Below are 13,377 nucleotides of genomic sequence, written 5' to 3' on the forward strand. Positions count from 1 at the left end.
TCATTACCTAGAGAGCTTATCTCGTATCTTTGACGAGAACTTATGTGTTGGGGACAAGTGGACATCGCTCTGTGACATAAATGCTGTTCTTTTGGATACGCCACCGTTCTCCCCGTCTCCATCTCTTAAACTTTTACGAAATGCTTGACCTTCCTGCCGTAGCCGATATTGTTGCACTGCGACTTGGGGAGGGGGTGGAGGGTAGTAAAGTACCTGAGGTTTTTTGTACCAGCCTTTTCTCTTAGGTCTAGGGTCCTCTTTCTCCGACATTGGCGGAACTCCCGTGAAGCGAACCTTTTTAACTGTTTCGAGAGTTATTGTCTGATATTCTACTTCTGAATTTGGGCTGATCTCGCTAGATGAGCTTTCTACAAGACTTTTTGTAGGAGCTGAGGTGCTACCAGAGGGCGATTGCTTGGAGACAAGAGCGAGCTTTCCTTCATCAAGAACCAACGATTCAACATCTGGTAATTCTATTCCACTTCTTGGACCAGCAGGGCTCGCACCTGATGACTTACCTTTTTGACGCAGCGGGGAAGGAGAGCTGGACCTCATCATTTGCCTTGAAGAGTTTGCTGGAGTTGCTAGCCTATCTGTCTTTGAGTCGCTATTTAGCGCTCCATTTCCCTCAATATTAGCTGATAGTTTCGCAAAGGTGTTCCGAACCATGCGTTGGTTTAACGTAGCTGCTGCTTGTAGTGAGTTGGAACGGTGCATGTTATCTGCTTGGTTATGCGAAGCAAGCACCGAAGACTGCAGTGAGGAAGAGCGCTTTCTTCCTCCGGTTTGTAAGGTCTCGTCAATCCTCGGGGAGCCATTTGAGCTTCCTTCATTTGACGGCTTTCGGTTTCCGGCATTAGAAGTACTCCCTGAAACGGAACCACGCCTGGAGGCAAGCGGAGATGAGATACTACTTCCATTAAGTGGTTTCTTTGGCAAGGTTCCTCTCTTAAGGTTTTGGCTAGGTGATCTGCTCATACTTGCTGGGGAAAGGGAGCTCGGAGAGGTCGACCCACTTGGGGAAGGCGACATTTTAGACCTCTGAATCGAAGATCTTCTGAAAATTGTTTTGACAGAGCTTTCGGTCGAAGCGGCCGCAGCAGCTTCCTTCTGTTTTTCTTTGAGTTGAGCTTCCTTGTTTTTTCTTTCAATAAAATCAAGCCTGTCAACTGCAAGCCTTTCTTCGACAGCCTTAGACAATCCTAATTCATCAAGAGAGCCAAAAGCTTCATTATTTAAAGAGCTTGCCTGAATATGCTTCCAAACAGAGAGCAAGCTTTCAACGATCTGAAAATAAAACCTTAATTTGCGAGTTGCTACTGAAACTTCAGAATTATAAGCCTCTAAAACTGAAGAGGGCTGAACCGCAAGCGAAAATCCCTGTTGGCTGTAGCACTGAAGTCTTTCGACCAAATCAGATAGATCGTTCGGACCCATGCATATCGTGTCGAGATTTTTTATAAGTTCTCTGAACTCAAAAACGTTTGGAGAATGCAGCTGTGTTCGAGGAGACTCAAAGAAAGCTCTATTAGGAATGTAAGCTTGTCTTAAAAACGCCTTGGTGATTGTTAAAATGTAAAGTATTCTCAAAAGCAAGGCGTAAATGCGATGCATAGTGTACTGCCAGTAAGGTAAGTTCATTATGATTTTGGATTGACTGAGGGAAGAAGCTTTAGAAAATCGAAAAAGAGAAGTGTGGTACGTTTTTATTGGAGGCAAGGCTTTTTCGTTAAAATGGTCTTTGAATTTAGTCAAAACTTGTAAGCTGAGTTTGCGAAATGAGCTTTCGGATGTGTCCACTTCGAAATCTTTGATAAGAACTGCAAGATCCAGTATCATAGGCACGTCTAAAGGCTGGATAAGCTCTTCGAAACTGCCCTCTTCGAAAGTAGTTGGTCTTCCGGATATGCTAGTAGGCCTATTGGCGCTGCGTTCCATATTGCACTGTTTGTATTTTCTATCATATACTTGAAGTGCATTTTGGGTGATGTTGATCGCCGCTTGTAACAACTTGTTTTGTAATTGGCGATCATAGACGTGGGCTGTATATTCTTGAAAATCTGATGACACCTCGGGGAATTCACAATCTAGGCTAATAGGCGACGAGTTCAAAGGTGGGTTAACATCGGTTATTTTGCACAAACGAAATTCGCTCAGCAAGCGTAATCTTCGGCTCAGTATTTCCGAGGCATTCAGGGTCAATCCGCCATATAAAGCTAGAATGTAGTTCATAAGGGGAATGATAGTTTTCGTCCCATTGGTCCTCTTGAGCGTTCCCTCGAGGATCCGAAGTATCCTTAAGATTTCTGTCAACCTGCTGATTGCAACTCTGCATTGTATCAATTTCGCGTCATACTGATCAAGAGTCGCGCCCCCCTTAACCGCAACGATAGACGCGTTTGCGGCTGCCTTAACGTACATCAAGGTACAAACTGTGTTGAAGGATCAATTGATTTTGAAACCAGGGAAAGATCTCGTGAAGCTGAATCTGTTTGTTTGCCCAAGAGCGTGTATCTGCTATAACTTCCAGACCTATCTGAATTAAGATACAGACGTAGATTATGACAACAAAAGACTTCGTTCGAGACTTCGGGGAGCCTCATTTTACACTCTGAGCGCAGCGAGCCATATCTATTTACAGTGAGAGCGCTATAAATCGAAACCTGTCATTTCTTGTTATCGTCGACAAGCCATTTCCATATCAAATCTCTGTGTTTTCCGTTTCTGACAGGATGATTGCTACCCAGCCATACCGTTCTCAAAGAAGAAGCCCATTTCTTCCATAGTATAGGTGCTTCCTGATTCAACTCGTGCCTCGCATTTGCTGCATGTCTTGCTGTGTTTACCCCTGTGTGATTGTTCATCATAGTAAGGCGCTTGACGGAACTTAGGGCTTTGAAATTGGACCAGGTTACACACAACGCGGCTATGACAGAAAACCCAACAACACATCCAAACCCTAATGGGCTATCCTCTATAAAGTTTTTTAGGTTCATTCCGTAAAACGCAGGTACAAGCGTGGCAATCGTAAAGCCCAGGGTGTAAATAGTGACTTTCAGTTCAAACAACATAAGGGCATTTCGATTTGCATCCAGAATAATGTTCACAATCTCTTCCGTAGACCTAATGTCCTGAAGGAGAGTCTCTGATTGCTGCACGTACTCATCACATTGCTTGTAATACGTTTCCAGCAACATCTCCAAATCCGCAAAGTCATCATTTTCGTTTTTGTGTTCCCCTAAATACATAGCAGCCAGATCTTCATCACTGTCTAGAAGCTCGTCCAGCACATCTCTTATGAGAAGTGACTTCTTATAGTAGGAAGTGAGATTCTTGGATTTGATCAACAAATCTCGTAGTTTATCTCTACTAATCTCGTCTTCCAAATCTTTCAAGATTATTCCACAGATTGAGTAATGCTGCTTATATTCTGTTTCCAGAGAGGTCATGACGTTCATTAAAATGCTTTCAAGTGCTCGATGTTCGTAAAGTTGCGCCATGTGCGCATTTGGGTTTGTAGAGAGTTTTGACTCAAGGTCATACATCAGCACTCCAAGCTTCATGGCGGCTTCTGAATTCGACGTATCAAAAACGAACACGCAATCGTGCTGGATCAAGGCCTTTATATGTAGCAGGTTTATCAAAATGCAGGTGGGTTTGACAACTATACTAGGTATCACATCAACACTTGTAGTGTCTATCTTTCGAAGATCGCGCGGATACAAGTTGTGATCTTTGAGAAAGGCCCACTTGGGAAACTTCTGTGAGACGGCAGTCACCGCACCATTTTTATTGAATAAAGTGCAACTAACGAACGCATCATTGGGGGTTATAGGCTTCAGCGATAGAATGCCGGAGTTTTGCTCAGGGAGCAGCCTATGGTATAAACGCCTCGATCGCAGAAATGGTTTTGCGAGAAGTCGAAAGGGCCGGAGCCTGCTCCAAATCATACTCTCTCAATGGTTTCTATTGTATACTACTAGTCGGTCTTTCAACCGCATTTTATCTAAAAAAAAAAAATGATGATGAATAACGAAGGGTACTCTAAGGTACTTGAGATAGGCTCAAACAACGCGGCCAAGACAAGAAATGGGATACAGCAGTAATTAAGAGTTGCTATAAAATTTTACACAGTTTTATCGTAGGGTTCTGCTTAGTATAGGCGCTCAATTACCTTGCATATTTAGACCTCTACTCAGAAAGCAATAGACCGAAAGTTCAGTCGAAAAACTTTCTGGATTCAGAAATACCAAAGAGCTCTAGTCTCAAGGCAGGTAAGGCTTCTTGGTTCAAAATTTCTAGTCTTTCTTCTAGGGTGTTGTCGACAACGATTTTCCCGGATTCATCGGAGGCTATGACACCGCCGGCGGAGTCCTTGCTCAAGTACTCCGAAGAAACGGTCAAAGAGGCCTCTCTGCCACTTTTGGCTTTGTATTCTTTCAAAACAGCTTCTTTGAAAGAGTTGACGAGCTGCTTGTCTTGCTCTCTCACCTTTACCACGACACTGGGCTCCAGAAGCCTTAGAAGGGACTCGAGAATTGCGGACTTCAGCACAGACTCGTACTTTTTCTTGTCAGAAGACAACTTCTTGAGTTCAGCCTTTGCAGACTCAAAGATATCATCCAGCATCTGCTCTCTGGTCGACAGGACCTTGAGACGCATCTTATTTGCGATAGTAGACTTGGTGATCTGTTGCTTCAAGGTGGCCTTTTTGGTTTTCTCTTCCATGGCCGCGTCGATGTTGCTAGTCTCGTTGCGCACCAGCGCAGTCTTCTCGATCTCATACTCTTGGTCAGCCTTCAACATGATCTCCTTGGATTTCTCCTCGGCCTCCTTCTTGATGAAGGCTTGCATCTTGTTAAGTTCATCGTTGACCTGCGAGGGAGTTAAGGACGTGATAGCGGTAGACATTGCGGATCGACGTTGACAGACGGGCTACGCAAAACTTTGAAAACGACTTTAAACAAACTGATCAAACGCTCTCGAAACTGATTGGAGTGTCTTGAACCTCTGCGTTGGGAACAAATGTAATGCTTAAGGGGATCTATGTCTCGTATGACTACTTTTTCATCACTTAAGTTTTCAGTGTTATCACACCAAGGACCGTACGGCCGCCACGTGAGACCAGGTGCAAGGCACGAGTTTTCGTCTTCGCAGTCAGCCAACGAGACGTATAACGTGAAGAGATGTAAACACCGGAAGCTCCATGCGTTGTCAAACCACTAGTCTACAGTATATACTACTTCGGCTCTGTACGAGAAGCCTTGCAAGTCCAAGCGCCGAATGTTAGTTCAACAGAGGTGCTTTCGTTTTATAGAAGGTCACAATCAGTCCGCGGCCGCGGCTTGAGACGATTGAAGGTTCAAAGATCACCGTGGGTTACCACGGAGTGTACTGTTTTTCTAGAAACCTGTTCCGCTTGACACTTTCGAAAACACGGAGAAAAGGATTGGTCTCAGGTAATAGTAATACGACGAGTAATAGTCGCTCAGCTACGCCACTGGGACATGGCAATTTCAGTCTCGGGACTGTAGCTCCTTAATCTAGGTTGCGTAGCCGCAGATTTTTCTGAAGGTTCTTGACTCTTAACCTTGTGCGCTTACGGAGCCTCTTCCAGCCTCGCCGCTCTCCAAAAATACTTCAAAAGTGAACAGGTCGTTCGTTTGGAGAGTCATCTTTTTGGCTGGTGATGGGGGTTATTTGCCTAAGACAACTATTTGGTTTTGCAGAGCTGGCGGCTCGTTAAAAAAGCTGCCGAGGGCCTCGTAGACAAGAAAATGGTAACGAATGTATTAACCGGCCATTTTCGATACAAAAGGACCCCCAGTTGGCCAACGGATGACAAGAACTGAATGATCCTGTCAGTTGCCAGTAGTATCGTCCTGGCCATTCTATCATATGTTACGATGCTAGATTATTTCTCAAGCCGCTCGCTAAATGGAAGTTTCCACTTCCATTCATGAACACAGTTAGTATTGAGACTGCTTTATATCGGAGTGAGCAGGCCGATCTTTATGAGTTTGAATAGGGCATTCAGAGGCGTTAAATTATGGCGAAAGGTACGTGCCTACTCTACGTTGGAAGCTCCCCGTATAAATCCTGTTGGAATTCAGCATTTAAGCAAGCATTTGCATGAGCAGGTCTTCGGCTCGATAAATGCGCAACCACAGCAGCCGGGTTTAAGTTATGAAGAAAAGGAAATGCTCACGCGGCTCTCTCGAACTTTTCTGAAAAACCACGGCCTGCTTGGTAAGAAAACAGCCATTTCAGCGCCCATATCGTTCGACCTTCCACAGTTGCAAGGCCGATCATTGGATGAGCACTTTCAGAAACTTGGTCACTTTGCTTCCCAGCCCTATAGGGACCTTGCCGGGTCCAAGTTTACTAATATACCACCAAGGCCTAAAACCTGGCTTCGAAAGTCAGGATGGGTACGATATGCTTCTGGGAAGGCGCCCGAAGCGGTTGATTATCCAGCAGAGGCCACAATTGTGTTTGACGTCGAAACGCTTTACAAAATTTCACCTTACCCGACGCTGGCCGTCGCTCTCTCTGAAGAAGCTTGGTATTGTTGGACCTCCCCGTTTCTGAGCGGCGAGTCTGATAATCCGTCACATCTAATTCCTCTGAACACTCTTGACACGACTAGGCTTGTTATCGGCCATAATGTTGGTTACGATAGAGCAAGGGTGCTTGAAGAATACAACTGCCAAGAATCCAAAGCATTTTTCCTGGATACTATGTCATTGCATGTTGCGTCTTCGGGGATGTGTTCAAGACAGCGACCTCAATGGATGCAAAAGAGAAAGGCACAAGATAGTCAAAGTTGCGATGGGGCACAATACTCGAACGTGCCTGACGAAGAGGATCCATGGACTACAGTTTCTACTCTCAATTCATTGAAGGACGTGGCACTTTTACACTGTGGAATTAAGCTGGACAAGGCCCAACGCGATTACTTTGCCACGCTTGATAGAAATGACATCATCAATGACTTTACTCAAATGGTTGACTATTGTGCCACAGACGTGGAAGCAACTAGCAAGGTATTTGACGTTGTGTTCCCACTGTTTTTATCGAAGTGTCCACACCCTGTATCTTTTGGAGCACTCAGGCTGCTGTCAACTTCGCTTTTAACGACTAGAGGTGATTCATGGAAAGATTACATAGAGAAGTCGGAAAACTTATACCAGCATAGTAAACAAAGCATTGAAAAGAAAATTTTGGCTATTGTTGAGGAAGTCGTAAAGCTCAAAGACAAAAAGACTTTGATTGAACAGGATCCCTGGCTGAGCCAGCTTGACTGGACTATAAAACCGCTTCGTATTACAAAAAAAGGTTTACCAGCTAAAGGCCAAAAGCTCCCTGGATACCCAGAATGGTATAGGCAGCTTTTTCCCACAAAGAATAGCAAGCAAGCGCAAATAACCATCAGAAACAGATTAATTCCTCTTTTCTTCAAACTCTCTTGGGAAGGTGAGCCCGTTATTTGGACGAGCTCTCATGGCTGGTGTTTTGCTGTCCCTGTTTCACGAAGTGAAGAACTTGAAGCCAAAAACTACTTGAAAATCAATCCTGGAGATGTCGTTAGTCCCGAGTTCACACTTTTCAAGGTTCCCCACCCCAACGGCCAGCAGTTTAATTGCACGACTTTAGTCAGCAAACAGTATGTTCAATTTTTTGAAAAGGGCATTTTAACTTCCCATTCAGAGCTAGCGCATGAGGCGCTGAAGATAAATTCATCTTGTGCCTATTGGATCTCGGCTCGTGAACGTGTTATGTCCCAGTTCGTTGTATCCACTCGCGATTTTCCTGATCAATTTAAAGATCTCCAGCATAAAACATTTTCTGATGAAGAAATTAGTATCATATTGCCTTCTGTTATTCCTATGGGCACGGTCACAAGACGTTCAGTTGAAAACACATGGCTCACGGCATCCAATGCGAAGAAGAACAGAATTGGCTCAGAATTGAAAGCCCAAGTTCAGGCTCCGCCTGGATACGTTTTTGTTGGTGCAGATGTTGATAGCGAGGAACTCTGGATAGCATCTTTGGTCAGTGACTCCGTTTTCAACATTCATGGAGGTACTCCCATTGGATGGATGTGTTTAGAAGGTTCAAAAAGCGAAGGAACCGATATGCACACAAAGACAGCTCAGATATTAGGCTGCTCAAGAAACGAGGCAAAAATATTTAACTACGGACGAATTTACGGCGCGGGCGTCAAATTTGCAACTCAATTGCTCAAAAATTTTAATCCAGGTCTCACTGATTATGAGGCCAAAGAGACTGCGGAGAAGCTTTATAGCTCTACAAAGGGTCTAGTAAAACGCTCCAAAACCTTTAAGAAATTCTGGTATAGTGGGTCAGAGTCCATTTTATTTAACAAGCTGGAACACATAGCAGAACAAGCAGCGCCCCGAACTCCTGTCCTCGGCGCTGGTATCACATCGTCTTTAATGAAGGGAAATCTTGGATCCAACACTTTTTTACCATCAAGAATAAACTGGGCTATTCAATCATCAGGAGTTGACTATTTGCACCTGTTATGTTGTTCAATGAATTACTTGATAAAAAAGTTCTCCTTACGTGCAAGATTGGCGCTATCCATCCATGATGAAATCAGGTTTTTAACTGCAGAAAAAGATAAATACAAAACCGCTATGGCCTTACAAATCAGTAATTTGTGGACCAGGGCAGTATTTTGCGAGCAAATGGGTATAAAAGACTTACCCCAGAACTGCGCTTTCTTTTCTGCGGTTGATATCGATCATGTCATGAGGAAAGAGGTTGACATGGATTGTGTTACTCCGTCAAATAAAATTCCTATTCCGCATGGTGAGTCTAAAGACATTGTAAGTTTGCTCAAGATTCCTGAAAGTTCCCTTAAAGACGGCAGAGAAGATATTGACGTTTCTGGCTTTCCTTTTCAAAAAAGAGAACCTGTTTTCTCTACCTATGACAAGGCGCACAGTAGGGACTACCTGTACTACTTTTTGAGGATGCAAATTCAATCATCCAAATGGAAGGTTGAGGAGCTTGAGCAAGAGTTTACGAGGAGGTCTGCCGAAAATGACCATCAGTCAAAGTACCGATCAGATGAGTATATGTTTTTGGATTACATCAATGACACCAAAAATAAAAACAGGCCCACTGCTGAATTGGGCGGTGGACCCCTTGAAAACGCAGTCCACGGAAGTATGAATCTGACTTTGCGCACTCAACCTATCGCCGAATCTCAAGGGAAATTTACAGATGAATTGGCTTCCGGCTTGAATGTCGAGAACGATTTAGAAGCACAGCATTTTCTAGCCGCTAATAACACTGAAGACACTGAAAACACTGACAAAGTGCAGCGTTGTACTTCAGCTGTGGCCAAGCGTAAAAGGTTGCGCAAAAGCGTGTTTGGTGGGGCAGAGGCTTACAAGCTTTTCAGCAGTTGCGTGGACAAGTCTCGAGCCTACGCAGGAAGGAAACAGGAAGAGCTTTTGAGCTCTGACCTTGCCATAAAAACAATTGTAAACGAAGTTGTTGCAACCGGCGGGTCAAGATCTACTAAGAAAGTTGCGAAAATTCGCAAAGCCGCCTCAATAAAAAGCCCAGCCCTGAAGAAAGATATTTCCAAAACTGCTGCTTCGACAAGCAAAGTTCTAAAAAAAATGAACAAGACTCTCAGGGCCGGTTAGTCTCACCAATCAAGTCAAGGAATTGGCCATAGCAAGCTTTCGTGGATATTTTTAGGCCGCTTTTTTATGCGTGCGATTCTGATATCTTTTTATTTCAATTTCGATCATTTGCTTACTTTTTTTGGGCAACAGGAACTGTTGAACAAGAGCTCGTTTATTTAGAGTAGGCTCCACACCTTGCTGCAGTTGCCGATAGCCCTGCTCCTGGGGCTTAAATCGCGATGGCCTCGTAACGTAAATGTCATTTTTGTAGGCCTTTGGTTTTTCATCGCCATTTCTGGGCATTTTGATACAACTTTGGTCTGATGCGTAAACACCCCTTATGACACATTCTCCTGAGTTAATCTGGGGAGTGGCCTGCAAAAGAGGTGTGTGAGGTCCGTCTTTGTCTCGAAGTTCACTGTCTTCTTCTTCATGAGCTAGCTCAAAAGCTTTATCCAAATCTTTTTTAACATCTTCATATTCCTTGGTAATGTACACTTCTTTATCTTTCATAACGCAAGTCTCACTCTCTCTTTCGATGCGGGCTTTAACTGATTGTGAAAACAATTTGTCCATCTCCCGCTGCTTTTTGGACGCCTTGAAGCTCTCAATCAAACTTGTTGAGCTCGGCTTTGGAGTTACGTGTGCCGACGCTTGTAAGCTGGCATCATCAAGATCAAACTTTCGTTCGTGTTGAACTTTTTGAACAGCAGCGCTCTTGCGTTTAATGTACTGACTAAAATCTTGGTCATCTCCTGAGTCGCTAGCCTCTTCTTCACTGTGATGGAATGCTCTCTTTCTTGGCCTTTTCATTTCTTTCTTTCATAGTGCTGTAATAGTACGGTTAAAGCATTAATTTGATATCTTGAGTACTTTATTGTTCTGACACAACGTTTACACATAACAAGAACCACTTACCGTGTTAAAGGCCTCGCATGTCATTTGATTGGCTTAACGTTCCTGGTCTCTCAGGGAGTGGAAACGAGAACATTGAAGCTGCAGAGCCGCCTCCCTCTGTTTCGTTCAATTTTGGCAACAGTGCCTCGGAACCACCGACGGAAAGGGAAAGTCATGTTACTATGCCACAGAGGGCCGATCGAGCCGACGCTTTTCACTCCCAATCAAGTTACGATTCAGCCTCATCTTCTGCAAAATCACAGGCGCGGCCAGACAACTATATGGAAACCAAAGAAGACTTGCAAGTCCCATTGTCACTGTCAAGAACCCAACTAACAAGAGAGGAAGTCAGGACGTATTTGAGATGGTACGGATATATTGCCTCGCGAAAGCATACAAAGCTCATTGCTCTCGATGATGTTTTTCATTTTATGACAAACTTCCCTCTTGGGCAAGATGTTAAGGAGAGGATAGCGCACATATTCAAGACCTGTAAGAATGCTCTAAATATTGGTCAATTCTTCGCAATACTCAGGCTTATAGCCCGTGCATTGACTGACGGCGTTTTGCCGACGAGAAAGATGATCATGAAAGCTGCACCTGTGCCTAAGCCGAAACCAATTTTAGCGGCTGGTAATGAAGAGGTGTACGAAGAGATAGATGACTCGCAGGACGGCCCAGAGCTAAAGGTTGATTTTGATAGCTTTGCGTCCTTGCTCCTAACAGGGCAGAAGAAGAAACGAATGAGACGGAGAATTACAAACGACCATAAGAGGTCAAAAAGGGTACGGTTCACTGATAAGTTGGTAACATTTCAAGATCATGTACAGTCACCGGAAAATGAACAGGGCACCGAAGATGAGGAAAAATCAGGCGATAATGAACCTCTAGATCTTTCTCTACCGATGGACCAGTTACTAAAGAAGATGGCTGCGCGCAAGAAGAATAACTCTGCGCTCGTATCGGAGCCTCCCTCGCAGAAGGTGCCAGAGTCCCAGGAAGAGAAGGAGGTTCTTGAGGACATGAAGGAATCTCTCAACCACTTTCACCAAATCCACAACGTTGATAGTGTATCTTTAGGTGGCGTCCCAGCACAAGTGCCGTCGGCGGGAACTCCATCCGCCAATGCTACGGCACAAATAGAACCTTTGAAACCCACGGCCACAGGTTCTGCTAACTATCTGTTTCGTTCAAGTCAACAGCAACCGCAGAGTGTCAACCAAGAGCCCCTACAACCCTTGAAACCGACAGCAACAGGGTCAGCAAATTACTTATTCCGGTCCAGTCAACAACAAGCTACATCCCAAAAGCCAGAGCACAACTCTTTCAACTTTATGCATGCTGTTAGCCCTGATCCCTCGAACAACGCAATGCATAGAAACAACACAACTTTTCAGTCCCCCACGCCTGAAATTCCACAAATACGGGCACCGCTCGCAGCAAACTTTGCAGGCCAACCGCTCCACTCGTCATCGCAAGCTCCATCTAATTTGAACGTGCCGTTTTCAAATCAAAGCTTTCTCCCGCCCCCATCCTCCGGGTTCGGTATCTCGCCGCAACCTACTAGCCAGAACAATTTCTCTCCAAATCTTAGCGCGAATAACTATTTCCAAAATTTGCTTTCCAGTTCACCCTCTCCAAACGCGAGTACTCTACAGCTCCCGCAAAGCGCCTCAGTCGGTCCGTATGCAAACGCATACAGCTCGAACTCTAAAGTAGCCCAGGACTCTAATTACCTCAAACCCAACTTAACGGGGCCTTCAAATCCGCAGTACCAAATCAATCCAAACCAATACCAACGGCGCGAATACCAGAGTTTTACGCCATCACCTGTCCCTACGTTACCGTCGTATCCCCAGGCCCCTCAGAACACATATAAGTCTCACGATTATCTAGGGGACTTGAGAGCATTACAGGAGCACGTTGACCAGCTTCAGAATGCCTACAACAGATGAGTACTTGCAAGCTACATAGTCTTACATAAAAGTGGCCCTGCGGGATATACAGGGTGATATTTCAAAGACAAGTATTGATATTGCCCACTTGAAGGGTGTCAAAAGTAAACAATGATCAAGCCTGGTAAACCCTTTCGTTTGAAGGAACATCACTAAGGCTTCATTTTTTTAGAGGCGGAGACTTCAGTAATACATACTCTACACCATCACACCTCAATACTCAGCATTAAGAGTAGAAGAACAGCTACAAATGTCATCATCCGTGCCTTACGATCCTTACATTCCCGCCGAAGAGTCCCAGTCTCAGACCAAGACTGCTGCTCTCAAAGCCGTAAGTTTTATCCAGCAGGGACACCCAATATATCGGTCTAATAACCGGAACATTTGTTACTAACTATAGCTTACACAGGAAATTGATGATACCGTTGGCATAATGAGGGACAACATCAACAAGGTGGCGGAGCGCGGTGAGAGACTCACTTCTATCGAAGATAAAGCCGACAACTTGGCTGTCTCGGCACAAGGCTTTAAGCGTGGCGCGAACAGGGTAAGAAAGCAAATGTGGTGGAAGGATCTTAAGATGAGGCTGTGTCTTGTCCTAGCGGTTATTATACTGCTTGTTGTCATTATCGTTCCCATTGTTGTTCATTTCAGCTAAATGAAAGCGATCCACATTTCAAAAGATCCTCAACAGTTTGTCATGCTCTTGATAACGAATTGGCTAGCTTTCTGGCCGAAGAGAACTGCAATTGTGAGCTTCTATGCTTTTATACCAACTTTATGTTTGTGGTTTTGATCTATTATAGGTGCGATACCAGAGTGCTATGTATATTAAGTTTCTAGTTCAAACAGCGCTT

General features: G+C 44.4%; 7 protein-coding genes across 7 annotated transcripts; 3 read left to right on the forward strand and 4 right to left on the reverse strand.

Moving 5' to 3' along the window:
* Positions 1–3: 3 nt before the first annotated feature.
* GIP4 (protein phosphatase regulator GIP4) lies at positions 4–2,421 on the reverse strand (the record flags this gene model as incomplete). Its single annotated transcript, XM_002552761.1, has 1 exon — positions 4–2,421. The coding sequence occupies one exon, from the start codon at positions 2,419–2,421 to the stop codon at positions 4–6; it is 2,418 nt and encodes an 805-aa protein (XP_002552807.1).
* Positions 2,422–2,666: 245 nt separating this feature from the next.
* MRS2 (Mrs2p) lies at positions 2,667–3,950 on the reverse strand (the record flags this gene model as incomplete). Its single annotated transcript, XM_002552762.1, has 1 exon — positions 2,667–3,950. One exon carries the CDS (start codon positions 3,948–3,950, stop codon positions 2,667–2,669), a length of 1,284 nt encoding a protein of 427 aa, XP_002552808.1.
* Positions 3,951–4,218: 268 nt separating this feature from the next.
* Positions 4,219–4,911, reverse strand: VMA4 (H(+)-transporting V1 sector ATPase subunit E; the record flags this gene model as incomplete). The annotated part of the gene is made up of 1 exon (XM_002552763.1): positions 4,219–4,911. The coding sequence occupies one exon, from the start codon at positions 4,909–4,911 to the stop codon at positions 4,219–4,221; it is 693 nt and encodes a 230-aa protein (XP_002552809.1).
* A 1,103-nt stretch (positions 4,912–6,014) lies between these two features.
* Positions 6,015–9,686, forward strand: MIP1 (DNA-directed DNA polymerase gamma MIP1; the record flags this gene model as incomplete). The annotated part of the gene is made up of 1 exon (XM_002552764.1): positions 6,015–9,686. One exon carries the CDS (start codon positions 6,015–6,017, stop codon positions 9,684–9,686), a length of 3,672 nt encoding a protein of 1,223 aa, XP_002552810.1.
* Positions 9,687–9,737: 51 nt separating this feature from the next.
* Positions 9,738–10,481, reverse strand: KLTH0D02002g (KLTH0D02002p; the record flags this gene model as incomplete). The annotated part of the gene is made up of 1 exon (XM_002552765.1): positions 9,738–10,481. The coding sequence occupies one exon, from the start codon at positions 10,479–10,481 to the stop codon at positions 9,738–9,740; it is 744 nt and encodes a 247-aa protein (XP_002552811.1).
* A 122-nt stretch (positions 10,482–10,603) lies between these two features.
* SCD5 (Scd5p) lies at positions 10,604–12,520 on the forward strand (the record flags this gene model as incomplete). The annotated part of the gene is made up of 1 exon (XM_002552766.1): positions 10,604–12,520. One exon carries the CDS (start codon positions 10,604–10,606, stop codon positions 12,518–12,520), a length of 1,917 nt encoding a protein of 638 aa, XP_002552812.1.
* Positions 12,521–12,770: 250 nt separating this feature from the next.
* Positions 12,771–13,178, forward strand: KLTH0D02046g (KLTH0D02046p; the record flags this gene model as incomplete). Its single annotated transcript, XM_002552767.1, has 2 exons — positions 12,771–12,851; positions 12,930–13,178. The coding sequence occupies 2 exons, from the start codon at positions 12,771–12,773 to the stop codon at positions 13,176–13,178; spliced, it is 330 nt and encodes a 109-aa protein (XP_002552813.1).
* Positions 13,179–13,377: the final 199 nt, after the last annotated feature.

Source organism: Lachancea thermotolerans, assembly GCF_000142805.1.
Source record: "Lachancea thermotolerans CBS 6340 chromosome D complete sequence".
Lineage (NCBI taxonomy): Eukaryota > Fungi > Ascomycota > Saccharomycetes > Saccharomycetales > Saccharomycetaceae > Lachancea > Lachancea thermotolerans.